At 48.0% G+C, this 25,753-nt stretch overlaps 4 protein-coding genes across 9 annotated transcripts in view; 2 read left to right on the forward strand and 2 right to left on the reverse strand.

Annotated features, from left to right (window-relative positions):
- Positions 1-25,753, reverse strand: part of LOC116891772 (ubiquitin-conjugating enzyme E2 R2) — a 618,378-nt gene that overhangs the window by 367,253 nt on the left and 225,372 nt on the right. The gene's annotated exons all lie outside the window — the stretch shown is intronic.
- On the forward strand, positions 270-4,801 carry Pusl1 (pseudouridine synthase like 1). Of its 4 annotated transcripts, none has more exons than XM_032892895.1 (8): positions 283-398; positions 628-685; positions 825-1,012; positions 1,162-1,311; positions 1,392-1,562; positions 2,376-2,430; positions 2,502-2,595; positions 2,927-4,801. In XM_032892895.1, exons 1-8 carry the CDS (start codon positions 322-324, stop codon positions 2,938-2,940), a joined length of 807 nt encoding a protein of 268 aa, XP_032748786.1. In that variant the 5' UTR covers positions 283-321; the 3' UTR covers positions 2,941-4,801. The 4 variants fall into 4 exon arrangements, 3 of the variants coding, with proteins under 3 accessions (XP_032748786.1, XP_032748794.1, XP_032748805.1); XM_032892914.1 differs by having other exon boundaries at positions 286-398; positions 2,502-2,664; XR_004386857.1 differs by lacking the exon at positions 2,927-4,801 and having other exon boundaries at positions 270-398; positions 2,189-2,430; positions 2,502-2,568.
- Ints11 (integrator complex subunit 11) lies at positions 3,231-21,369 on the reverse strand. Of its 3 annotated transcripts, none has more exons than XM_032892646.1 (17): positions 21,209-21,369; positions 18,989-19,086; positions 18,464-18,537; positions 16,311-16,539; positions 6,609-6,707; positions 6,492-6,526; positions 6,120-6,258; positions 5,673-5,737; positions 5,015-5,204; positions 4,800-4,883; positions 4,491-4,580; positions 4,239-4,401; positions 4,044-4,151; positions 3,901-3,962; positions 3,681-3,823; positions 3,483-3,612; positions 3,231-3,392 (listed from the first exon to the last, which is right to left on the reverse strand). In XM_032892646.1, exons 1-17 carry the CDS (start codon positions 21,234-21,236, stop codon positions 3,327-3,329), a joined length of 1,803 nt encoding a protein of 600 aa, XP_032748537.1. In that variant the 5' UTR covers positions 21,237-21,369; the 3' UTR covers positions 3,231-3,326. The 3 variants fall into 3 exon arrangements, with proteins under 3 accessions (XP_032748537.1, XP_032748546.1, XP_032748553.1); XM_032892655.1 differs by lacking the exon at positions 21,209-21,369 and adding an exon at positions 21,022-21,176; XM_032892662.1 differs by lacking the exons at positions 18,989-19,086; positions 21,209-21,369 and having other exon boundaries at positions 16,311-16,448; positions 18,464-18,532.
- Cptp (ceramide-1-phosphate transfer protein) lies at positions 21,411-25,600 on the forward strand. The gene is made up of 3 exons (XM_032892961.1): positions 21,411-21,757; positions 23,590-23,814; positions 24,025-25,600. The coding sequence occupies exons 2-3, from the start codon at positions 23,693-23,695 to the stop codon at positions 24,551-24,553; spliced, it is 651 nt and encodes a 216-aa protein (XP_032748852.1). The 5' UTR covers positions 21,411-21,757; positions 23,590-23,692; the 3' UTR covers positions 24,554-25,600.

Consider the following 25,753-nt stretch of genomic DNA (forward strand, 5'->3'; position numbering starts at 1 on the left):
AGTTTACAAAAACTACATTTGGGAGCACTCGGCTAGAACCCGTCAGGCAGACACATTCCGAAACTGCAGTGGGGAGATCGGGAGTGAACGAATTAAGGACACTTGTGCGGGAGCAGCCCGTCATCGCGCCCCTGCGAGGTAGAGCACAGTTAACATAGTCGGGCCCAGAAGACAGCACTTCGCATCCGCTCCCTAAGCTTGGTCCCGCCTCCGTTTCTCCATTCAGGCGGGGTGGGCCGAGTTAGTGCGCAGGCGCCGTCATTGCTGGGCAGGGTCGACCGCCGGCCACGTGCAACCGCCCCGCCCGCCAGCCGCTCAAATATGGGTTCCTGCGGGGCGGTGGGCTCCGTGCGTGCGCGCTACCTTGTGTTCTTCCAGTACTTGGGCACAGACTTCAAGTACGTTTTCCCGCTATTACCTCCGCTTTCTCCACTCGACCTCGCGGGAAATCCGCGAGACGGACAGGAGGGGCACGATCAGCAGTCTGGGCGTTCTGTCTTGGGATGCGGAATTTTAGGAGCCTAGGAACGCTGGCCTGGACGGAACGAACGCGCCTGGGGGCGGAGATCCCAGGCGGGACAGCTCCCACAGACGGTACAAATAATTCCTTCCTGTTTCTCTCCGCAGTGGAGTTGCGGCCGTGAGAGGTAACCATCGCGCTGTTGGGGTACAGAACTTTCTGGAGGTGAGCTGTTATCTCTCGCCTGGAGCGATGACCAGTTTGGGGAGGAAGAAGCGGTCGGCAACTCCAATCCCTGCCCACACTCCTCGTACTAACGGGCTTTGGCCATCGCTGTGGCAGCCTGCCTGTACGGTTCCTGCAGGAGGCTGCCAAGCGGCTGAACTCGGTCGAGCCGGTCAGGTTCACTATCTCCAGCCGCACTGATGCCGGAGTGCATGCCCTGAGCAACGCGGCGCACCTGGACATCCAGCGCCGCCCAGGCCGGCCGCCTTTCTCCCCAGAGATCGTGACCAAGGCCCTCAACACCCACCTGAAGCACCCAGCCATTCGGTGAGCCCGGGAATTTTGTATGGTTCTGGTTTTTGTCTTTTACTGTTTTACCCCACACCTCAATATGGTGGGAGGCAGAGATTTTCAGAGCGCTACATGGACAGGTGGGCAGACTTGTTCCAGGGATGAGCCAGATCTGCTTGCCACAGTGTACTGAAGGCCTTCCGAGTGCCCAATGACTTCCACGCGCGCCACGCAGCCACCTCCAGAACCTACCTATACCGTCTGGCCACAGGCTGCTCCGGGCCTAATCAGCTGCCTGTGTTTGAACAAAATGTATGCTGGTCTCTGCAGACAGAGTGAGTGAGCTAAGAATGGGAAGAAAATGGCTCAACATCCATCTGGCTGGGCCCTCCTCAATGCTTACTTGGCTCTGCAGGTACCTGGATATAGCTGCCATGCAGGAGGCTGCCCAGCATCTCCTTGGGACACATGATTTTAGTGCCTTCCAGTCTGCTGGCAGCCCAGTCCCACATGCTGTACGCACACTGCGAAGAGTCTCTGTGTCTCCTGGTCCAGCCAGTTTATATGTCCTCCCTCAGGAGAGCAGGTGAGAAGACTAGCCATTCATTATGCTGGACTAGAGGCCACCAGGGTTAAATTAGTTCTCATAATACCCCAATAAAAGTGAGATGATGCTAAACTGGCATACTGCACATCCATTGGGCCTAGAGGGTGGAAGGTGCTGGCCAGTTAGGTGAACCAGAAACTTGTCTTCTTCCTGTTGGGTGGGGTCCCTGTCAGGCTGGGGAGTACAGGGTAGAGAATGTTGTCTTTCTTGAGAGCCTTGCCAGGCCCCTAGCTCTTTGTGGCAGATAGGTTCTGGCAGTCACTGAAAAGATTTCACTGGAGCTATTAGTACCAGTCCTCTTTGACAGACTGTGTTAAGTTCTCTGCTTCAAGTATTGCCTAGTGGGCTTCCCACCGGGAACCGGCTGCTCACCTTGGGAACGTCACATCTGGAACCAGCTCCAAGGGGAAAAGGCACTTTGGTATGAACCAGGCACAAGAGCACATGGCTGAGGTTCCATCTTGCTGGGTGGGCTGGCTATGTCCTGCTTCAGCATGCATACTGTAGCCCTGACCCATGAAGGGAGGCCCAAACAACTGGTATTTCCTGTGTACAGACTAACCAATGCTCTCGTATATAATTGTTTCCTTTTATGGTATATATAGACTCCAGGAAGTCATGCAAAACTCTCACCCCCTCTGGAACTGGTGGTCAACTAGGCAAGAACCCACCCTGGATGGATAAGCCTTTAAACCAGCATTTAAATCTTTGTCTTGTCTGAGGCCACATGTCTGAGCTAGGTTGGCTGAGATGGTCCTATAGCTTGGACCTCAAAGCTGTCTGTGTTCCTAGGAGGCTGCAGTTCTGGACCTTGGAGTTTGAAAGCCAGTCTTTCCTCTATCGACAGGTAGGCTACCTTAACCCCTTCCAGGATGGGCTCAAGTAGACACCTGTAACGACCTTAGCTCTCTGCTGCAGGTGCGGAGGATGACAGCTGTGCTGGTGGCTGTGGGGCTAGGGATTCTGGCACCTTCACAAGTGAAAGTGATTCTGGAGAGTCAAGATCCCTTGGGCAAGTATCAGACTCGAGTTGCCCCAGCCCATGGCCTGTTCTTGAAGTCAGTGCTGTATGACAACTTTGGTAAGAGGGGATGGGATCGGAAAGAGTCTTTTCCAAAGCTGGGTCCTCACTAAAGGGAGGGGACTTTTGGAAGCAGTCAAACCCTCCCTCCATTGTACTAGATGAGTAGTGGGAGAAAGGACTTCAGTTAGGGATCAGTGAACCCCATGGTGCATGGAGGAAGTGGTCTGCAGGGTCAGACTTTAGGGCTAAGTGTTAGGGTTGGGGGGTCTCTGGATGAACTGTAGGAGGAGTTCTACTTTGACCTAGGGTCTGTCGATAGGTCCTACATCCTGAACCCTATGGTGTGGAAATCAGCTGACGGCACACAGTGGAGATGAAGCCACACGGCAGACAAGGCTGTCAACCTTGTCCAACATTACTGTGCTTGGCAGAGATTAATCTACAGCTATGTAGGGCTCTGGCGGTCCTGCCTGCCTTCCAGCAGCTCCCACCTCCCCAGGCTTTCTACTCTTTGTCACTAAAGAGACCAGATAGGGTCCCGGGCAGTCAAAAGCTTTAAGAACCCACGTTTTCTGGGAGCCCTGTTTCCCTGGGGGCAAGGGAATAGGAATAAAAGGCACAGAGAACAAAAAGGCCTGTTTATTACTTTAGCCAGCCTATGACTCTGATGCTGGGAAAACTGCAAGAGACCACAGCGGTGGGTTACTGGTGGATACATGTCAGCTGGGAGCCTGGGGAAGGCCATTTTTGAGCAATGCTGTGAGAAAGCTTCCCAGCTCCTCATCCTGTAAGAAAGGGAACCACAGTTAAACACTACAAACAACACAATACCGAGTGAGATCTCCAGGAGTACTAGTGATGCCCATCCTCCTTACTTGGTAAGTCCAGGAGACCAGAAGCACTTTAGTACCAGGGTCCTCTGAGTGGGCAGCAGCTTGGATAAGAATGGACTCCACGGTCACAGAGCCATCCGGGAGATGCTGTACACAGTGGTCCTTGAGGGTGCTAAGGAGAGGCATAGTGAGACCCCTGCCTCACTCTGCTTGTAGGGGTGGGGCAAGGTCAGGGCGCACCTCTTGAGATGGCTGTACACACGTAGGGCTGTTTCTTGTTCTTTGCGTGTGTCCTGCAGGTGCACACGACAGGTGAAGCGCAGTTGGTGTTCGGCCAGGCCCAACTCCTTGAGGGCTTGCTCCGAGGATACCAGCCGGAAATTCTGAGAGGCAAAGGCAAACACGTCATGGAAAGTAATGGATGCAGTCCCCACCCCACCCCACCACTGTTTATACTTACATTGTCTTTCATAATTAGGGTGCCATGTAAAAGCCTAGGTTTTTTGGCTTCGGGCAACAGTCCTGTGAAGAATGGAATGATGCAGTCAACCCAGCCACCAGTTACCTGCCCCCTTGACCCATGCCCCAGCTTGCCCTTCATACCCTGTACCATCTCGCGCTTCAGCAGTCCGAGGGAGATGCCCACAGGGATGCTGGGGCTTGTAGGCAGTGTCACTGTCTCACCGTTGGCTGGCATGTAGCAGCTGACCCCTGAGGGAAGCAGTACAGAGCCTCAGTCTAGGCTGCCAGCCTTGACTGTACCACCCCACAGGTCTTCCCTGCCCACTGGCTGCCTACGGAATTCCTGCTCAATCTTCTGCCTCAGGAACTCCATCTTCTTGGCCTCGCCATGCACCAGCAGCACACTCTCGGGCTCTGCCTGCCCCACCAGCTGCATGATGCCCTTGGCGTCGGCGTGGGCACTGAAGGACATGTACTCCACTTGCATCTTTACCTCCAGCTGCAGCATCACAAGATGGAAGCAGAGTCAGCGGCAGCAAGTGCCTCGGAAGGGCAGGCCTGCTGAGCCCAGGACAGGGAGGCACTCACCATCTGACGCCCTTCCATTTCCAGCTTGCGTTGCCCACTAAGGATCTTGTGGCCCACAGTACCTTGCACACAGTAGCCAGGCATGATGACCTGAAAGCAGAGGTGAGGTTCAGCTTGGCCTCCCACCACCTCCTGGAACAACCCCTGATGTGAATTCTCAGGGGGAGGCAACTACTGTGGCAGTTGCTCAGTCTGAGCTGGTGGCATCATAGGGTCAGGACACAAAGGTCAAGGACCAGTTCTGTACTCCAGTTCCCTAAAGCTATAAAGAGCCCTCTTGGCACTTGGGGATTGGTCCCAAACCCTCACCATGTTCTTCTCATTTCCTGCCCATTTTCGGAAGATCTGCAGGGATTGGCCAGCGTGCAGCATCCCAGGTGTAGCAAATACAACCTGCAGGGTGGACAAGGGACAGAACAGACCTTACCTGGGGGTGCAACAAGCACCAGATCTTTGACCAACAGTCTTTCCCAGAGCCCCACTGGGAGGCCAGATGTGGAGAAGCTGCATTGCCAGAGCCTTACCATGGGTCCTGGGTTGTCAGCAAATGTCCGGTCAAAGGCTTTGATGTGCTTAAACTCAAACATGTTCCTCTGGACAAATGTCTTCCGGATCTTCTGGTTGGTCCAGGTGATGAAGAGCTTGTAATAATGGTTGGCTTTCTCTGTCAGGCCCGTAGAGAAGTAGATGGGCACCTTCAGGTTCATGCGCTCCCTGTGTCAGTATATGGAGGCCAGAGTTAGCCTGCAATGCATATCCCTGTCCCCTCTACTGCATAGCTTAGCTGTGGCCAGGGCTGAGACCAGTGCACCTTGAACTGAACCCTGTGGTGTCTCTATCAACCTGGTGACCTCCAGGCTAGACCTCTTAGCTTGTGACCTATGAAACATGGGAGTGATAGGGGTCCCCAGAGCTCATGTGAGGAGACTCAGTGTTCATATGGGGCCAATACAGTCAACAGATGATGGCTCCAGTGTGATGGCGCAACAGATGCACAGCTCCACCCTAGACAGCAGGGCCAGTGGTACTCTAGCCTAGACATCAAGCACTCAGTGGTAGTCAGTGGTGCCTTGATTTCTTAACAGTTCCACTGTGCCTGGTGGCGTGAGAGTTTTACTCTCCTACATGGAGGCTGTTCCACCCTTTCCTGCCTACCTGTGAGATTTTCCTGTCTGCACCTACCAGAAGGTCTCCAGCAGGATGCAGAGTTCTTGTGCTCGGCCCAGCGCAAACACAGGGATCAGCACCTGGGGGCAGGTGAGGCTGGTTCAGTTAAGAGCTACCGGCTACACTACTGTTCTGAACACATCAAATAGCAAGATACTCACTGCACCCCTTAGCAAGTTAAATGATGACATTACTGCAAAGGGACAGACGGACATCTAAGAACCACAGATGTGGTGCCTGGTACATGCAGAGACAGCAGGAACTGTGGGAGGCTCTGGAACAGCCTTCATCAGATGCAACCGTGAGAGGATGGAAGACTCTGGAATCTGTCTTCTCAGTGCCAAACAAACCACAACTCCCACACCCAGAGACCCTGACCGAAGGTACGACAGCAAGGCCTGCTAGGAGGCCTAGAGTGTAGCCAAAGTGGGCACACACCCAAAGCCTGCCTGCAGTCAGTACCTTTCCGCCACGCTCCACCGTCTCATGAACTTTCTTCAGGAAGTCTCGCTCTCTGCAGCGTTTGGAATCTCGGATGGTCGTGGCATATGTGGACTCTGTGATGAGCAGGTTGGGACGACACTTGTCAATCCAAGCAGCCCTAGAGCAGAGGTAGGAGTGGGGATGGACTGTCCATGACTACAGAATTGGACACGAGCTCCGCTATATGGCCTGTCAAACGTCATGGCAGCATACTCGGAGGAGACAACAGGGGGGATGAGCGTGTAGCCTAGACTCCCAAAGGTACTTCCACACTGCATGAGAGTACTTAGGTGCCCACCATGATGCCTCTTAGAGCTACCAGGTCTCAGGGTGAGACACAGTCCTACTTACCCCAAATGCCGGTCTGGGGTCATGTTATAATCACCCTGGCAAAGAAAATTGCAATAAGGAAGTTGTCTTTCTTCTACCCCCAGCAATTTCACTCAAGCACCAAATACTTCCACTGACCGTGTAGACCACAGACTCTGAGCCCACTTTAATCTGGAACATGGCTGCCCCCAGCACATGGCCTGCATAGTACGCCTTGATTTCCAGTTCATCATCCACCTGTGGAAGAAAGAATGCTCTTAGGCCTGCAGGGCAGGAAGGCAGCAGGAAGTAGATGATTACCTTAACCCAGTCCAGTTAATTCCTGTTTCTCACAAGACGTCTAGGGCTTGAGGGTTGTAGCATAGTAAAAACAAAACCAGGTTAATTATCTAAGGATCTAGAAGCCACACTTCTTTTTTTTTTTTTTTTTGGTTCTTTTTTTTCGGAGCTGGGGACCGAACCCAGGGCCTTGCGCTTCCTAAGAAAGTGCTCTACCACTGAGATAAATCCCCAACCCCTAGAAGCCACACTTCTAGACAGTACGAATCAACTCCAAACACTACAAAGAAGAAATTCTAAAACTAGGAACTGTAGACACCCCAGCTAAGAATTCAGTAGGTGAAGCTGGGTATGGTGGTACAAGTCTGTGTGTCACTCAGGAAGCTAGGCAGGAGGACTGCTATGAGGCCAGCCTGAGCTACATAGTGAAGTCCGACCTCAGGAGAATGAGTAGAATTTAGCATAGTGAATAAAGTCAAGAGAAGGAATGCATGACTAAAATGTTGAAGCACTGCACGTGGCGACATTTAACTGTTATCTCAGTTCTTGAGTTCTTGGAAGGCTGAAGCAGGATGATAGAGTTTTGAGGCCAACCTGGGCTGTGCAGGAGACTGCCTCAAAAAAAAAAAAAAAAAAAAAAAAAAAAAAAAAAAATTTAAATTCAGCATGAAATAGAACACAAAATGGATAATGAAAGGCCTATAGTGAAAAGATCTAATGTTAAGCTACTCAGAGCTCCAGGAAGAAAAAGACCTACACTAACCCAGAAGTAGACCAAGGTCCCTCAGAGCACAGCCTGTCAAGGCCAAAGGGAAAGCAGCCTGAACAGGAGCAGACAGGACTCCACAGGAAATGATCACTATGACGCTGGACTGTGCACCTCATGAAAAGGGATAACTGCAGAGCTTCCAGGAACAGCAAACAAAGGAAAGGGGCTGTGCTGCAGGCATGTTCTTTGGAATTGGGAAAATGCCTCCGAAGTGAAAACTCTGCCCCTGGGAGGACAGGGAGGCCCAGGGCCTTGGGCAGTAAACAGGAGGTAAATAAAAGAGCACATCCTGAAGGGACGAGAGCCTGGGGGATCACTGAGAGCCCCACCATAGTATAAGAGGGAGTCGCTGCTAGGGTTAGACTCTAACCCGCCAAGTCATGGGGAGAAACCATCTGACTGCAGCGCTGAGAGCCAGACGATCAGAGGCCCTGATGGGAGGAACAGCTCTGTCTTCTTGCACAGGGACAGACTAGGTAAGGCCCAGGATGGGGCTGGGATGTGAGGCCTCGAAGGAGTTAAAGTTTCAGTTCCTGGGAACTTGGTTCGTTCCCCTGAAGAGACAATGCACTGAGACTGAACTATGTGTTCAGTCTATAATGCTTTCGTGTTCTTTGTGCAAGAGTGCTCATTAGCTTCCTGCTGACTTCCTCCAATTGTATGATAATTTCTGCTAACTCTATCCTGGAAATAGGATAAGATGCTGTACTTCTGGATAAGCTTGCTTGGCATAGAACAGCTTATGGAAGACCTCCAGAGCCCAAACCTTCCTATCTCCTGATCTTTTGATTTCCTGATACTCTCTCTCTCAGGACCTTGTCACCAAAGGTCATCAGCAGGCTATGCTCTGGCCTGCTGGTCCAGGTTGGTGGAGCTGTCTCCAAGGAAGTCTCACATATATCCTGCTGATACTGCTATCCTTTAGTTATCCTCCAAGGACGTCTCACATATATTCTGCTGATACTGCTATCCTTTAGTTATCCCTGTTCCTTACAAGTACCCCCTCACCCATACCGTTAGTAGCCATAATAAAAAATTCTCATTGGACCAATAAATTGGACATTCATGCATTTTTGTATTATTGTGGCCCCTTTCCTAGGGTGTGCAGATGAAGTAGGAATTCTAATAGAATCATCATATTCAGGGTAAACATTAGAATGAACAGTTATTTTCTAGAAGTACAGACCTTGAAGAAATCTTTGTGGAAAACTGACTTTTTCTGTGACTTGTAGTCATTTTTCTGAAGGAGCTTTACAGTCTTTGATGACTTTGGTCACAGACGATCCTGGCACACCTGGAGCACCTTGCATTATTGGGTAGTGCAAACAATGCCGAACAAGGACTAAAGACCCAGAGGTGTGATGTTTTCCTTCAGGAGCTTTGTTACAAGGGCCTTGTTTTACCCCCCCCTCCACAAAAAAAACCTTTCGTTTAACAATCAATAAATATGCTTTTGTGTGGTGGTTTGAACATTTAGGCCAGACGCTGGCTCTCCCTGTTGCCGGCAAGTCCTAAATTCACCCTTGAGTGGCCCTCTTTCTTTGATCATGACATGTGTGTTGTATTTCTCCAGGGATGTCTGGAGAGAGGCTGGTGCAGTGAGACTCTGGGAGGAATGTCTCCCAGAGTGTGTAAGATTCCTACACACCATAACATGTCTTCCATAGGCCAGAGCACATGCGTGTAACTGGTCTTTGCTACTTTGTGGGTTCTTCTTTTCCCCACCCTTTATCTTCCTGGTTTAACTCCCTATCACTAGATAAGAGAGAAGGAGAGAGGAAAATGGAAGAGAGGGAGGGGAAGGGAGAGAAGGAAAGAGAAGAAAAGAGGGAGAGAGGGAGGTGGGAAGAGGGGGTGGGAGAGACTGAGTCTGATTCCTTTCTTTGTTTCTTCTTAGAGCACAACTAACAACAACCAACCACCTGAATGACCACCAACCACCAACCCTGCCTCTCAACTTCTTGAACTTCTGATTGATGTTCCCAGAGTTACAAATGTCACACAATCGCAGAAACTATCTACAGCTGGCAAAAACATTCCTCTGCTACAGCATGAGGCAAATCATAGTCAGCTGCTGCAGACAGTCCAAAGCAGCCCTAGATCACCATACCTGGAATTAAAACAAAAACATAGGAGTTGGGGATTTAGCTCAGTGGTAGAGCGCTTGCCTAGCAAGCACAGGGCCCTGGGTTCAGTCCTCAGCTCCGAAAAAAAAAAAAAAGAAAATAAATAAAACAAAAACATATTCTTATGTCTATGTTTTTAACAGAAACTAAAATTCCAGGATTCTCACTACATTTCTTTCACTTTGTTTTAAGCCACTAATTGTGCTGTGTATAGAGGGAAATTATAAACAGAAACATTTGAAATAAGCATTTTCAGGCCAGTAGCCAAGGTTTTCAGGGGACCTCTCTGCTCAATTCTAATCTTCATCAGTTTTAGCCGTATTTCCTGTGGAAATATAAACAAATCTGCATCCCCAGTACAGAACTTTCATTGCTTCCATTCTGATGCCAACACATCCTTACAGTATATAGCATGATTTAACTCCAGTTTTTTCTATAATCCAGTGTCTCTCAGCTGCTGTTGTTCCCTTTCCCATTAATTCAGAATATTTAAAGTTACTGGAGCACTATTTAGTCTACCCTGAAGGATTTAATTCTTCCTTTCTGTTTTATAAGCGTTTAAGGTGTGATTATAGATTGTTCTACCTGTGCTTGTCCTGTAGGATTGTACGATATAACTGTGATGGGCTTTATACTCTAATACAAAGAGTTGCTTCATCTTACTGGAGACAGATACAGGACCATTGTCAATCTTAATTTGTACAGGTATCTCCATAATTGCCATTACTTCCAGTAAACGTGTAATTTGTAATTACAGGAGCAGCCTTTTCAGAACAGAAGCAGAAGCAGTTGCCCATTGAAACACTGGTGTATAAACTTTAGTCTTTCCGATTCTGCAAACTGAAACACATCCATCTGCCAGATTTTATTACTTTTGGTACCTCTAGGGTTACCTACTGCAGGTAATGGAATTTGGTTATCCAAAGAACAAATAAGACATTGTCTTATAATTTCCTTGGCTTGTTTCTAGGTGATTTTTTTTAAACCTTTACTGTTGACTGTTGAGATACACTCTGTGAAGGTGTTTCTCTGTATAGCCAGTTAATTCTGCACTGGCAGAGAGCTAAATACCAGCAGGATCAGATATTGTTATTTCTATGGCCCATCACCTGTCTCATATTTTGTAAATAATTGTTCCTTCCTCACCTGCATAAAGCAATCTAGACTTGCATCTGATTGGCTTTAATAAAGAGCTGACAGCCAATAGCTGGGCAGGAACTTCCAGACAGACAGAGGGACTCAGGGAGAAACACAGGAGGTTTGCCAGAAGACTTGGAGGAGGACAGATGGACCAGAGAGGTATGGACGTAGGCCAGGATTTTTAGGAACAGAGTAGTCGGAGACTGCCCAATTAAGTCTAAGCTTTAAAACATTAATAAGGCTCTGTGTCATTATTTATATTGCTGGTGGGTCTGAGAAAGTCCCATTATAGTTAACATGGTATTTTTCATAAAATGTTGAGGCTTCTAACACATTTCCTATTAATAACTAGTCAATTTCTTAATTTCCTTGTGCCTATGGACCTGGCAAGCCTGTATGAGACCAAATATGAGTGATATACTGGATAGTTTCTATTTCTGATTGGCTGTTGCAGCTATACAAATAACAAACTTAACTCTGAATTATTCGGAATCCATTCAGCAGTTTCTATATGCCAAACAACTCTTTCTACATATTGAGTCAGTAATTATGAGAATCAGAAAAACCTAATACCACAAGACCTGCATACAGCTCTGATTTTTTAAGTGAAGTATATGGGCTTAAAGCCTGCCATTTTGTCTGACTTAAAGCCTGCCATTCCTTACATTTGGATCGGCATACAGTGCAGGTGCTTCAGGAATTGGCATTCCTTTTACTGTATGTGGGAGACTCGAATTAGTTCTTTTTATAAACTGAAGGCTCTTTTAGAATATTTGCCATTAAATTTTCCCAAATAGTTATTACAAGCTCTTTGCCAATCTTCAATGATCACCCATAATAACATAATCTCAACATTCTGCCAGGTACTCTCCTGACGAGTGAAGTAGTCTTTCTCTACCATTTATGGTTAAATCAGAAACTTTTTCTATATAACACTTTAATTTTTTTACTTTGTTTATGTGCTAGAAAATCCATTCCATAATACTATCTTTCCTTTGGATATGATTCCAGTAGAATGAGTTAAAGGCAAAATAACCAAAAATATGATCACGTTTGGGATGTATGCAATGCACAAATGCACCTTACAATCTCTGTTCTACGAGGCTAACTCTGTCTGCTTCAGCTGCTTCCCATCTTGGTCTACTAAGTCCGAATCTCCTTGTAACATTTGAAACAAATTACTTAACTCTTGAGTAGTTAATCCAATGGTAGACCATAGCCAATTAACATTTCCCATTTTGGGAAATCATTAAGAGTTTACAAGGGGTTGGGATTTAGCTCAGTGGTAGAGCGCTTGCCTGTAGTGCTTAAGGCCCTGGGTTCGGTCCCCAGCTCCAAAAAAAAAAAAAAAAAAAAAGAGTTTACAAATGACTTCTTCTGATCTATATCTTTTATTATTGCATTTTCATTGACTTGTTTTACAACCCAAATAGTTAATGGAATCTCCTCTGTGTAATTTTGCAGGAGCAGTCTATAACTCCACCCCACACACAAGGCAAAATTCTTTGTGTTTCTTTACATTTATTTTCTCTAAAGTATCTACGTCAGAATTAGCCAAAAAAAAAATATCATCCACATAATGATGAATAATGGATTGAGGAAACGGCCTACAAATTACTTCTACTAATAGTTGCACAAAATAATGTCATAAAGTTGGACTATTTAACATTTCCTGTGGAAGAACTTTCCACTGGTATCTTTTTGCAGGTTGAGCATTACTATAAGTAGGCACTATACAAGCAAAACTTTCCCTATCTTGCTCATGCAAGAGGATAGTAAAAAAGCAATCTTCTAAATCAATTACTATCATAAGCCACGTCTTAGGTAATAAAGAAAGTTAAGGAACCCAGGCTGTAATGGACCCATTGGCTGAATTACTCTATTCACTGCCATTAAATGTTAGCATTCTCCATTCTCCAAATTTCTTTTTCCTAACAAATACAGGGGAATTCCATGGGGTGGTAGCTTCTTCTGTATATTGAGCCTCCAGCTGCTCTTGTACCAGCTGCTCAAGTGCCTGTGATTTTACTTAGTTAAGGGCCATTGCTCTACTGAGACAGGCTTGTCAGTCAAACATTTCAAGGGTACAGTCCCTAGTATTTAGCAGTACCACTTCCCCTATAAATTTGGAATCTCGATGTCTTGTGTCCCGTGTTAGGACAATTGGAAAAGCCTAGGATTGTTTTGATGACACACATCAATACCCTCCCCAGGAGCATCAACCATTTTACCCCTTACTTCATCATGGGCTGTCTTTGGGATTGCAGTGCCTCTTGGGGCCCTAAAAGTTCCCAGAATTCCAAATGTCACACAACCACAAAAACTATCTACAGCTGACAAAACCACACCTCTGCAAATTGTAGTCAGCTGCTTCAGACAGTCCAAAGCGCCCCAGATCCCACCCAGGGATTAAAATGAAAATATATTCATTAATATTTCTGTGCTTTTTAAAGAAACCAAAGTACCAGAATTCTCACTATCTCCCAACACTTGACCAGGCCTCACTTTTCTCATTTAAAATGAACTCTTCAAAATATAGACCTTTCCCAAGACTCAAACAAACAAACAAACAAACAAAAAACCAACCAACCAACCAAACAAACAAACAAACAAACAAACAACCCCAGATGCATGAAAGAACAGAATCCAGTTTCTAAAATCCCAGCTGGCCAGCTCTTCCAAAAGTAAAACTCCTTGATCAATAGCATCATGCAGCTAGCTTACTTCCAGGCTGGCTTGGTCCTCATAAAGTCAGCAATGGGGACACCTAGGCCTCACCAGGAAGTCAAGACTTGGGACAGTGGTTAGACTATATGCCCCTGGAAGGGATAACTCAAAAGAATAGTGGGACTGGGACCAGTTCCTGGTCTGTGTGCCCTAGTAAAACCTCTGTCCTTACCAGACTCCCAGGCAAACATCCTGGCAGTAGACCAGAAAAACAATGTATGTACCTTTGGTCACTTTCTCTAAATCTGTCAGAGGAATCCTTACAACAAGGTGACATAGACCCCAGTGTTTCAGTAGGCAGATTAGAGTAAGAGTCAACCTGGCGTGGCAGACACCTAATGCTCAAGAGACTAATGCAGGAAATGACATCACAAGTTTGAGGTCAACCTCAACCATGTAGCAAAATGTGGTCTGAAAAGGCCAACAGCAAGCACACACACACCCTTTCTTCCCCTACCCTCTCTCTCCCTCCCTCCTTCCCTCTTCCTGTCAACAGAACCAGCATGCATACATGTTCAACACACACGCAAAAAGACATGATAATACAGAGCCAGGAATGGTGTTACGTGCCTTTAATCCCAGCACTTGGGAGATGGACGCAGGAAGATCTCCACGAACTCAAAGCCAGCCTGCTCTACATAGTAAGTTTGATGCTAGCCAGGCTACATAAACGAGGCCCTGTCTTATAAATAATAAACCAGGAGAGCTGTAAATTTTAAGATGTTCTAAGATTTTTGTGTTGTCCTGGAAAAAAAAGGGAAAAGTTCCAAGTAATTTTAATTGTAAGAGTACATTAAAAAAAGAGTACTAAGAAAAGGAAAAGAAAGGAATTTTAAGAAACAATGAAAAAAAGAAGGCAAGACAAATAATAAAAAGGTATACATAAGGTCCCCAGCTCCAAAAAAAAAAAGAAAAAAGAAAAAAAAGAAAAGAAAAAGGTATACATAAATCCACAGTGATCTTAGTTACCCAGGTTAAGTTCAAAACAAACAAACAAACAAACAAACAAACAAACAAACAAGCTATATACTTCCTAAAAGACCCACATTTCAAAACACTATGTGTGGCCGGGCATGGTGGCACATGCCTTTAACCTCAGCACTCAGGACAGGAGGCAGGCTGATCTCCATGAGTGCAAGGCCAGCCTGATCGGCAAAGCTAGTTCCAGAGCACCCAGGGCTGATACACAGAGAAACCCAGTCCCAAAACACAGAACAAGCAAAGGTCCGTGAGGGCTAAAGAGATGGCTCAGCCGTCAGGAGCACTTACTGCTCTTCCAGAGGAGCCGGGTTCAGTTCCCAGCCACCTACGGAAGCTCAAAAACGTCTGTAACTCCACTTCCAAAGGCTTCAACACATATATATTCAGGCCCCCACTATGTAACTGCCTCAGGCCATCCAAGTGCTAGGATTAATGAGAACGAGTGATTATGAAGGCTCATGCCTCAGGGACACATCTGTATCAGGGAACACTGGCGAGGAGGGAAGCATAAGAGCCACAGACAGGGAAGAGCACTGTGAAATGAGTTTCTGCATGTGGCATGGTCCAGCACTCATGAACTCACAGTAACTGTGATGTGGACAGGATGTGGACCTGACAACCAAAATTCCAGCATGGGTTAGGGAGAGGCTCACAAGTCCCTACCGTGAGCCGAGGGCTTACTGGCAAATTATAGCTGCTGGGGGAAAGACGGTCTTTGAAGGTGTGGCCACTGGTAAGTTACCAGTTAATGGCTCCAACTCCATGAACATACTAATTGGACTCAACAGGGATTTTAACATAAAGTTGGAATTGGGATGTGTTTGGGAAGGTTTGGGGGAAAATATAATCAAACACATTGTAAATAGGTATGAAATTCTCTAAGAAAAAACATATATGTACATGTATATATAAATATACATAGGTAGTTAAGGTCAACTTAAAACAAAACATAAAAGTAAGAGCATCACATAAAAAGGTTTGACATTTAAAAAAAAAAAAAAAAAAAAAAGACACACCATTAAAATTTGGGGGTTGGAGAGAGGGCTCAGTGGCCAAAGGTCTTGAGTTCAATTCCCAGCATTCAAATGGCAGGTTACAATTGTCTGATGCTGTCTTCTGGCGTATAGATGTATATACAGACAAAGTACCCATATACATAAAATACATAAATAAGTAAACCTTATTAAAAATTTAAAAATTAGCCAGGCGGTACACACCTTTACTCCCAGCACTTAGGATGCAGAGGCAGGTGGATCTATGTGAGTTCAAGGCCAGTCTACAGAGAAAGTTCCAGGACGGCCAGGGCTACACTGTGAATCTCTGTCTCAAAATCAAACAAAATATTTAAAAAATAAAAGTATGGATGGTGGTGATAACATATAAAGCAAAACAAAGACTCTAATGGGAAACAGACATAATTTCTGGGGAATTCTGTTAAATTTGACCAGTCACTTGGCTATTTAAAAATCCTCATTCCTCCCTTGACCCATATATATATTACACCGCCTGGTACTGGGTCCTCACCCAGACTGGTCCATCTGGTTGTCTGGTCTCTGCTTCCTTACCAAATAATAGACCATGATGCCCAACAAGGTGCACATACCTCAGGTCTCTGCCTTGGGAGGGAAGAAGGCAGCCTGGATTATGGCATGCTGCTTGGGCAAAGCTGGGTGGAAAGCAGCCTTGATTACACAGGTATGTACGTAAACACACAGACACGCCACATGTAGTCTCCCAGGCTACGTGGACACTATTGTTTCTTGGGGACTTTCCCCAGGGACTCGCAGACTATGTGCAGAGTGGGGCAGGGGTCCTGACCTGAACTGTCTGGTGCAAGTGAACAGCCACCACCTTCTTCATGCAGTCTTTGATCATCTGAGAAGTGAAGAAGTTGGCCTCGCCCTTCTTGTCCACTGCGATCTTGCGGTAGTCTTCCAACAGGATGGGGCAGATGGCCTGGGTAGGGTGGGTCATATAGATGGGCCCATCGTAGCCCACCATTTCACTGAAGTAGGGGAGTGCCCCACAGTGGTCCAGGTGGAAGTGGCTGGGGGAATGTGACACTAGTCAGCCTGGGACCGCCCTCTTCCGGCCATCCCACTCAGCCCTATGCTCATGGTCCACTCGTTCACCAAGGCCTAATGTGCACCACTATCATATACTAAAGAATCAAAAGTGAACAAAACACAAAAGCTACGTCTTCCCAAATGAACAGTCTAGATGCCCAGGAATATGCAATTAATGATTAAACCTGAATTAGAACAGACAATGGTAGCATGCATGTGTAATTCAAATACTTGGGAAGTAGAGACAGGAGATTAGGAGTTTAAGTCAGCCTGTACTACATGAGACTCCACCTACAAACTATGAAGAAGGAAAACAGGAAGTAGAGCGAGGTCTCAGAGGTTTAGAGCACTTGTTCTCTTTTGTAGAGAATCCTATTTCAGTTCATGAGTTGAGGTCCCATCGCCTACATGAAGATCTATGGGGATCCAAACCCTTGGGCCTCCTTGGGCACATAAACACACACAAACCTACATACATTAATTTTAAAATAAGAGCAGGCTGGAGAATGGCTCAGAAGTTAGGAACACTGACTGCTCTTCCGGAGGCCCTCGGCTCAATTGCCAGTGCCCACATGGCCACTCACAATCATGCTACTCTAGCTCCAAAGAGATCTGATGCCCTCTTCTGGCCTCTGGGAGCACTGCATGCAAGTGGTGCACAGGAATTCATGCAGGCAAAACACTCATACACATAAAATAAAAATAAATAGTGAAGCAGGCCTTTAATCCCAGCACTTAGGAGGCAGAAGCAGGATAGATCTTTGTGAGTTCGAGGCCAGCCTGGTCTGCAGAGTGAGTTCCAAGACAGGACAGACAAGGCTATACAAAGAAATCCTGTCTCAGGAAAAAAAAAAAAAAGCCATAACCACAAAGGGAATGGTGACTAAAGAGGAATAACCCTGAGGTTGTCTACGGCCTCCTCCTACAAATACATACGATCACACACCATCTGAGTCAGATCTCAATCAGTGACAAGTTGTTGAGGAAATCTAAGGCAGGCCAGCGAACACCATACCAGGAAAAGAACTGTCAGGTAGTCAGGAAGTCTGGTAGACCGAGACTGGTAGAGAACTGAGACCGCTCAGGCAAGGCCTGGGAATACCCTAAGCAGAAAGATGGGGCCGGTGAAACCACAGCAGGCAGGGAGTGGGAGATCCATATCCAGAGGGGACCAAAAACCCAGGGCCTGAGCTGTGAGCCTGAGCTTATGCAGACAGGCTGATCAGGCACACAGAGCCACTCTAGCTGACAGCAGCAGGGGGGGTGTTGAAGGGAAGTGCTACATTCAGAGTGGGTGACAGCAGGGACTACCGAAGGGTTTGGGAGGCCTATCTGGATAGGACATAAAAATGGGAGCCAAAGAGAAAAGAAAGTGTCTCCCCTCCCTCAGCTCTACCAGTCTGTGGTGGTAGCAGTTGGAGGCTGGACCATGGACGGACTCAGACATCAGCGATGGCCAGCAATGGCCAACAATGGCAGCTAGGGCTTAGCCCTCTTGAGACAGCAAAGGAATAGGACAACTGAGGCTTGGTTAGAAAAGGAAGTACGAGCAGAGAGACCCAGACACACTTAGCTCGTGATGGGAAGGAACTGGTGAGGGTGCAGTCACAGTTGCTGGATGCTAGTGGGAAAGGGTCTCAGGGAGTCATCTACGCTGGAGTGGCCCCGCACGTGGACCATCTTGGTGCTAGCTACCTTGGCCGTGTCTCTACTTCCTGGGGCACCTGTTAAGCTTTAATTCACGACACTGGAGAGCATGGTCAATAGGTACAACCATCTTCCTGGATCTGAGTGGAGAACGACCACCCTCAAGAGTGACCCACAATATAGCTTGGGTACCGCACATGGCCTTTGGCCTCTATAACAGAGTACAAGGAAGGACCATCAAAACCACAGCAAACCTACCTGATGATTACACAGTCCAGAAAGTCAGTCAGACGGCCACTCTGGGTGATGTAAGAAAAGTCAGGAAAGCGCCTCTGAGGAGGAGACAAGAGAAAAGTTGGAATGCCTCAGGCTACCCAGGGTCTCCTGAAAGCGAGACTGGTGCACCCCAGGGAGTGACCCCAGCAAAGGGTCAGAGAACCCCTACATTGGTGAGCGTCACCTAGGCCACTGCCTGTTTATAACCTCACAGAAAGGCCAAGTGACTAGCTGGCCTCACAAACTACTAAGCAAGTACCTAAGCCCAAAGGGTCTAATCATGACCAGCCTCAAGAATCCTTAAGAGGCCTATCTCAGCTGGACCCTAATTTTTAAGTGCTGTGTTCAAGGCCACCCATCCCCACTCTGCATGGGTATAGCTGTCCAGGCATGCTCCTACTGCCTCGTTTAGCCCCTAAGACCACAGGATTCACGTGGCTGGACAGAAAGAACATGACTATTGCTGGACTATCACTGCCCTCTGAACCACCCATCCGCAGTACTCACGTCATCATTGTAGCCCATGTGCATCCCACAGTCCAACATGACATTCTTGCCCGAAATGGAGACTAAGATACAGCTGCGGCCTACATCCTGGCCAGCCCCTACACAAAGAGAAGGGCAAGTGAGAAACAAGGCCTCAGCTCCTCCCTCTTTTCCCCAAGTTTCCTTCCCTCACTACTACTAGGGCTGACCTACACCACCCACTTACTGCCTTCACATGCAGGTTAGGGGAATGCACAACGGGGAGACAAGGTGCTGTACTAGGGCCACATGCCCTCCCCTCACCAGGCTTTTACTGCACATCTCAAACTGACTGTGGTTCCCAACACACTGAACAGAAACAGGCCAGTGCACTGTAGAACACCACTGCTGTTTCCCCAGGCCTTAGACAAATTACTCCTGACCATCTACTGGGGCTGCAAGCCAGTGAGGTTCCCTCCCCTGAGATTTCTTCTGAAGAGGCTGAGGCCTGGCTCCTGAGTTCTAGTGTTGAACGGTGCCACAATCATGTGGCCTTAGGCCAGCCATAAAGAAACATGACTGACCAATAACTGCAACGCAGATGGCCCACTTTGGTCAGTGGGCCAATCAGCACAGACCCCATATCACTGAACCCCTAGCTCAGCCTCAATGGGGGCTCCTTCCATGCTCGGGATGATGAAGCAGACACCCCAGCTGTTCAGCCCAAGATACTGACCACACGGGAGACAGCTATCTCCCCCATTTAGTATCTGTTATCTCTCCTGGGATCTGGATCCAGAAGGAGAGACGCAGCCCAACCCTCAACAGCAGTCTGACATCAACACAGCCTTGTTGCCATCTTGGATCCTATAGTTTCCACCTGCCCACTGCAGGCACCAACCACTGTCTTCAGTACACAAACATCATGGTGACCAGCCATGGCCTAGTCTACTTTCCTTATGAAGCCAGCCACAATGAGGTGGAGTAGCCGTCGGCTTCAGAGTCTTCTGCAGGCCTGCTCCTGTATCCTCAAGATGTGTGCTCCCGGAGAGAAAGCTTTTAGTATCCTTCCCCATGGTACCTTTAGCCCTGAAGCTGTGCTAGGACCTGAGGCCCTTAAAGCATGTATAGACGGGGAATGGCTGCACCTTTACAAGGGTTACCTCACATCACAGGCACCCATAACCACAGGACTACCAAGAATGGTGCCAAAGTGTACATTTTTGAATTACAAAGCCCAGTTCTTGGGCACTAGCAAATGTTCTTCCCAAAGAGACTTACAGCTCCAGAGGGGAAAGGACAAAGAGAAAACAAAACTGACAAGAAAGCAAAGGATGCTACATTTCTGCATGGAGCAGAATTCACCGTAGCGGGACGAGACAATTAGACACTGAGTGCATTACGTGGAGATTGAATAACTGTGCCCAAAAGTCCAGAACTGTGGCAGAAAACAAAACTTTTCCAGTGGGGGCAGGCGTTGGGGAGCCAGATCAATGAATGTGCTTGATATCGTAAGCTAATTAGTGTTTAGACTAGATGGTGGAGATAGTCAGAACTTGCTTCTGCTAAGGCCCTGTGATGCAGTGAGTTGAGAAGACTCTCAGTTCTAGCCAAGATAACCCAGAGACCCAGATCATATGAATAAGAAGGTGCTTCCAACACCCTGCACACGTGTAGGAAGGAAAACGCAGGGACATTTGGGAAGTTCTGAAATCCCAGATTTCAAACGGTTGTTTTCTCCTTCACAACCACACTATGCTATTGGGGCTTTTAGACGTCTAGATTTATGTGCTCTATGATGATTTTAAAAATTCAGGATAGACCAGACACAAAGACTGATCTGAGGGGTGACAGCAAGCAACCTGAACATGAGAAGCACTGGGAGAGGTGGGAGGTGGGGTGGGCAGAAATGAGAAAGAAGCCCATACAGAGGGGTCTTGAAACAGCAGTCCAAATACAGGACGAGCTCTGTGCTGGATTCAACACCACTGACAGGTGACACCTGTCCAAGATTCATTTCACCTCACAACCACCTTAAGCAGCCGAGGTAGAGAAGCTGGGCCTCCATAACTCACATCGAGCTCTAGGACCAGGAATCAAACCCAAAGCTCTTCGATCCCTGTGCCAGGCAGAGAAAAGGAAGCACTAGCTCCGAAACGTTCTACTCCGGCTTCCGCTCCTTGGGATAAACAGCTGATAGATGGCTATGGGGATGAAGGGACTCGCCGGACGCGGCAGAAGATGCTTAGGACTCGGACTCACCCAAGGGAGTGACCCTAATTTCAGGCATCGTCAAGGAGGCAGGCAGTCTCAAACCACGTTTCCAAAGCTCGCGCGCACCGCCCGCAGGAAAGCCTTAGACCTCGCGCGCAACCAGACCTGACACCCAGCCACCGCGACTCCCACACAACTGCGCGCAGGCGCAACCGCCAAGACGCCCCCTTCCGGTCCTCGCGCCGGAAACGCAGGCCGATATGTCGAGTTCTAATTGGATGATCAGCAACCAATTGGGATGGCGTGGCAGCAAAGGGCGGGGCAGAGGCTGGGCTTTAGGTGGCAGCTCAAGGTTTCTTCCCAACCGCAGGCTGCGAGCTTGGGGGAAAGCATAGGGATGGGAGCTCTTACCTGACAGTGAACTAGGCAGCAGAGCCATGCCTCTGTAGACCACCGGAACGGAGGGCAAAGATTCGTCACCCACAGCAGCCTAATTATAGCTTTGATCAACCCTCCCCATCACTGACCTTCGCTGCACCCTTTGCCCTCCGCGGGAGTAAAGAACCACCACTCACCCAACACCGGAACCCGTCTCAGGTGAGATTTGCAGACTTCTTTGCACCACCCTGGTTCACTGCTACGCCTAGGTGTATGTGCTGTGTGCCAGCTTGTGGGCCTTCGGCCGGCTGTCCATCCTGTTTAGAGGTGTTCTGCATCACCTTCCGGGAGCTGGGGAGCTGCCCTCCCTTCCTGTTCTTTCCGGGTTTTCCACTGACCGTTCTAAGAAGCTACTTGGCTTCTGGCTCAGGCTCTGGGCAGGAAGGCCTGGCTGCGGGATTGTTAGGTGGCCAGAAATGAACTGGCGCGGGGTGGGGGGCAGCATAGAGACGATTTACCCACTGGACAGCCAACAGGCCCTGAGAGAAGGGTGTATCACAAGTTTCTGGGCGTCGCCATCTTTCTGAGGCCCAGGCAGGGCTGTCACTGACACCTAAGTACAAGGTGAGCCCATCTCCTAAGTCTGGAACTTGCAATGGGCACCCAGTGCAACCTATGGGACTCTATCACCACTCCATGGACCGGGAGGGCATGCAGACCACATACCCAGAGTTGAAGGACTGAGGCATAGGACTGTGTGAAGGAAAGAAAAAACTTGCACACAGATGTTGCACACCGGATAGGGATGGGTTTTTGAAAGCCTGGTGGTACAGAGGGTTAGGTCAGGGATCCAGTACTAAGGGACACAAGAATCTCCAGAACTGGTAGTAAGTGTCGGACATAAATGTAATGCAGCTACATCCCACAGGGTTGTTCCTGGACACCAAGGCAAGGCTGTTAAGATAGCAGGAAAGGTATATCCATTCAATATTTGAGCACAAAAGGAACCTGGTGGCACAAGCTTGTAGTTCTAGCTACTCAGAAAGCAGGAAGATTGAAAGTAAAAGGCCTAGTCTGACATGGTGGCACACACCTTTAATCCCAGCATTTGGGAGATAGGCAGGCAGATCTGGGTTCATTTACAGAGTGAACTCCAGAACAGCCAGGGCTACACAGAGAAATCTTGTCTTGAAAAAACAAAAAAGAAAGTTAAAGGCTTGCCTAAGCTATTCTCTGTCCTACATACAAGACACCCTTAGGCACAGTCCCCACAACTGAAGATAGATAGATAGATAGATAGATAGATAGATAGATAGATAGATAGATAGATAGATAGAAAGAAGTGGGGACTGGGTTTGTGGAGTGACTGTAAAAATGTCTAAAGAATACAGAACCCAGCCTTACCTTAAGGCCTTTATCCTATACCACTTCCAGAATGTTCTCTGGAGCGAGTGGGAGGATTTGTAGCAATCCTTTGTATGTATTATGACCTTTGGACCAGCTACCCTGCTTTTTGGAGGACACACACCATTTCAACAACAGGAGTATCCATCTGTCTGTCTGCAGATGCCAATCCACAGCCTCTGCTTTAATTTGGGGGATACACCCCTGACAAAGTAAAGGAAGGTCTGTCTAGCCACCTCTCCACCCTCCCCGTGTGTGAGACACTTGTTATTTTAGAGTCCCTGTTTTTGTTTTGGTGCAACTTCCCATCAGAATGCTGGTTTGATACAGTGAGGTCCAGGGGTGGCCAAGATCCAGGACTGTGCCTACCTTTTAGAAACATTCCCCTAATGCATGAAACAGATGCTCTAGGAGGAGTGCATGGAGCCAATAGTGCAGCCATGGAGTCTCAGGACAGAGACAGATTATTAGCCTAAAGGGCAAGGAGCAGCTATGTCAAAGTCTGTGAGTCCAGGATTCAAGGGCACAGCAGGGTCATATTGGTTTGTGGAAAAGCTTGTAGTTTCTGGTGAAGGCACTCAGGTAAAGGGATAGAACTTCACCATGATTCTCAGGAGACAGTTTTAGCACCGCACTATTTCTTTCAGATCTTCTTCCCAATCACTTCCTGAGAAAATGAACCACAGAATGAGCTGATTCAGCATGGCGGCTACGAGTTCTGTGTGAAACTATTTCAGTTCGTGTTGGAAGATGGATTGCCCAGAGAAAGATTTCAACCTTAAAGTTGTCCTGATCAGCTTCAAGATGTGTCTCACTGACAAGGGAGAGGTGCTGCTGGACCACTATACTGCCAGCTGGAAGGGGCTTGTCAGGTGTGTTTATTGGGGATGCTAAAGGTAGCAGCTTTGCCAGCCGGAGCCCATGTGGCATAGGATGAGACCAGCTAGCAGACTGTTTCCATCCAGCCTTCCTGCCCTTGCCACTAGACAGACAAGTGCTCTAGCAGGCTCAAGGTGTCCTCCCTGTACTACAGGATTGCTGCCAGTATGGGTAGAGCCTTAAATTTATACTTCCTTCCACAGGTTTCTGAACAACCTAGGGGCTGTCTTTTCATTCATCTCCAAGGATGTGGTCTCAAAGCTTCAGATAATGGAGCATCTGAGAAGCGGCCCACAGTCTGAACACTACATTAGCTTGCAGTCCATGGTAGCCTACGAGGTGAGCAACAAGCTGGTGGACAGAGACAGCCGCTCACGTCCCCGACACCCTAACTCAGGCTGCCGGACTGTGCTGCGCCTACACCGTGCTCTGCATTGGCTACAGCTGTTCCTGGAAGGCCTGCGCACCAGCTCTGAGGATGCTCGTACCTCCACCCTCTGCAGTGAGGCCTACAGTGCCACACTGGCTGCCTATCACTCCTGGATAGTACGTCAAGCTGTCAATGTGGCCTTCCATGCCTTGCCCCCACGCAAGGTCTTCCTTGAGGCCATGAATATGGGGTCCTCTGAGCAAGCAGTGGAGATGCTGGGAGAGGCCCTGCCCTTCATTGAGCAAGTGTATGACATCTCCCAGAAGCTCTATGCTGAACATTCCCTGCTAGACCTGCCCTAGTGGTGGTAACCATACTGTGTGGACTTCCCCTGCTCAGAACTGGGTTTGGGCAATCTAGGACTACTCCTACAGCAGGGCTTTCTGGAAACTACTGTCACCCCTGTAAGCTGAACTGGTGGAAAGCCAGTCTGTGAAAAGAAAGGTCGTGGGCAGCTGAACCAAGAAAGGTGGGTGCTAGTCATCCTCTTGGTTCAGGATGAGACAGTTGAACTCCAGTTTTGCCCTCCACTTCAGTCATGTGTTCAGTCAGGCTTGATTGAAGTGCAGATGGAAAATGGAGAAGATGGGGTTGTGGGGGGCGATGTCATGTATCTGCAACAACCCAAGGTTGCTCTACCTCTCCTGTATAGAATCTGAAATGGTAAAAGGACCCAGGACCCAGGAGCTGTCTTCCCTACAGCCAACATGCCCAGCCAATGTGTATCCTACATGTCTGGGGCCCCTTCATATTCCAAAAGCTGTAACATGGGTAACATGAAGTTCCTCTGGCAGTGGCATGAGTCCCTGCCCTTCACCTGCTTCCTTGTTAGTCTCTCTGCATACCAAACAAGCCCTTGCCTCCTTGGAAATGGAAACTGTATGAAACCAATAGCTGAGACTTCTCTAAGAAAGCCTGCCCTGGTCAGTGCAACCTGTTCCACAGCTTCTCCAGTATAGTACCATCAGCCTTCTGAAGGTGGCTTCTTACAACACATGTACCCCCAGGATTCTAAGATGTCAATACTAAATGGCCAAACCATACCTCTCTCTAGCTAGCCCTGCTGTTCCTGTTGCCATAATACACAGATGACTTAGGACATGACTTGTGGGAGGAGACCAGGCCCCTTTGTCTGACAGATGGCCATACCCAGCATGGCTAATACCCAGTGTAGAAGACCATAAGCTTTCCCACTGGGTCTTAATGTTAAACCCGAGGACAATGTCCTCAGCGTAGCTGATGTGTGCAAATGCAAACTTTGGGGGGCACATCTCTTTCCTTAAGAATTGTGATCTATGTATTTCCAACATAAATAAATTACACCTACATGATTGGGTATAGCACTCTGGGATGGGTCACAGGTGTGTCAGGTGCCTGATTATGTGGGGCAAGAGCATAGAAATACTCATATGGGTGGGGAGGGAACTAACCCTAGGGATAAGGCTGAAGCATGTGTCCCCAACCCTGAAGGTTTAAAGGCAATATGAAACATGTTCAGCCAG

The sequence above is a fragment of the Rattus rattus genome, chromosome 1 (assembly GCF_011064425.1).
Source record: "Rattus rattus isolate New Zealand chromosome 1, Rrattus_CSIRO_v1, whole genome shotgun sequence".
Lineage (NCBI taxonomy): Eukaryota > Metazoa > Chordata > Mammalia > Rodentia > Muridae > Rattus > Rattus rattus.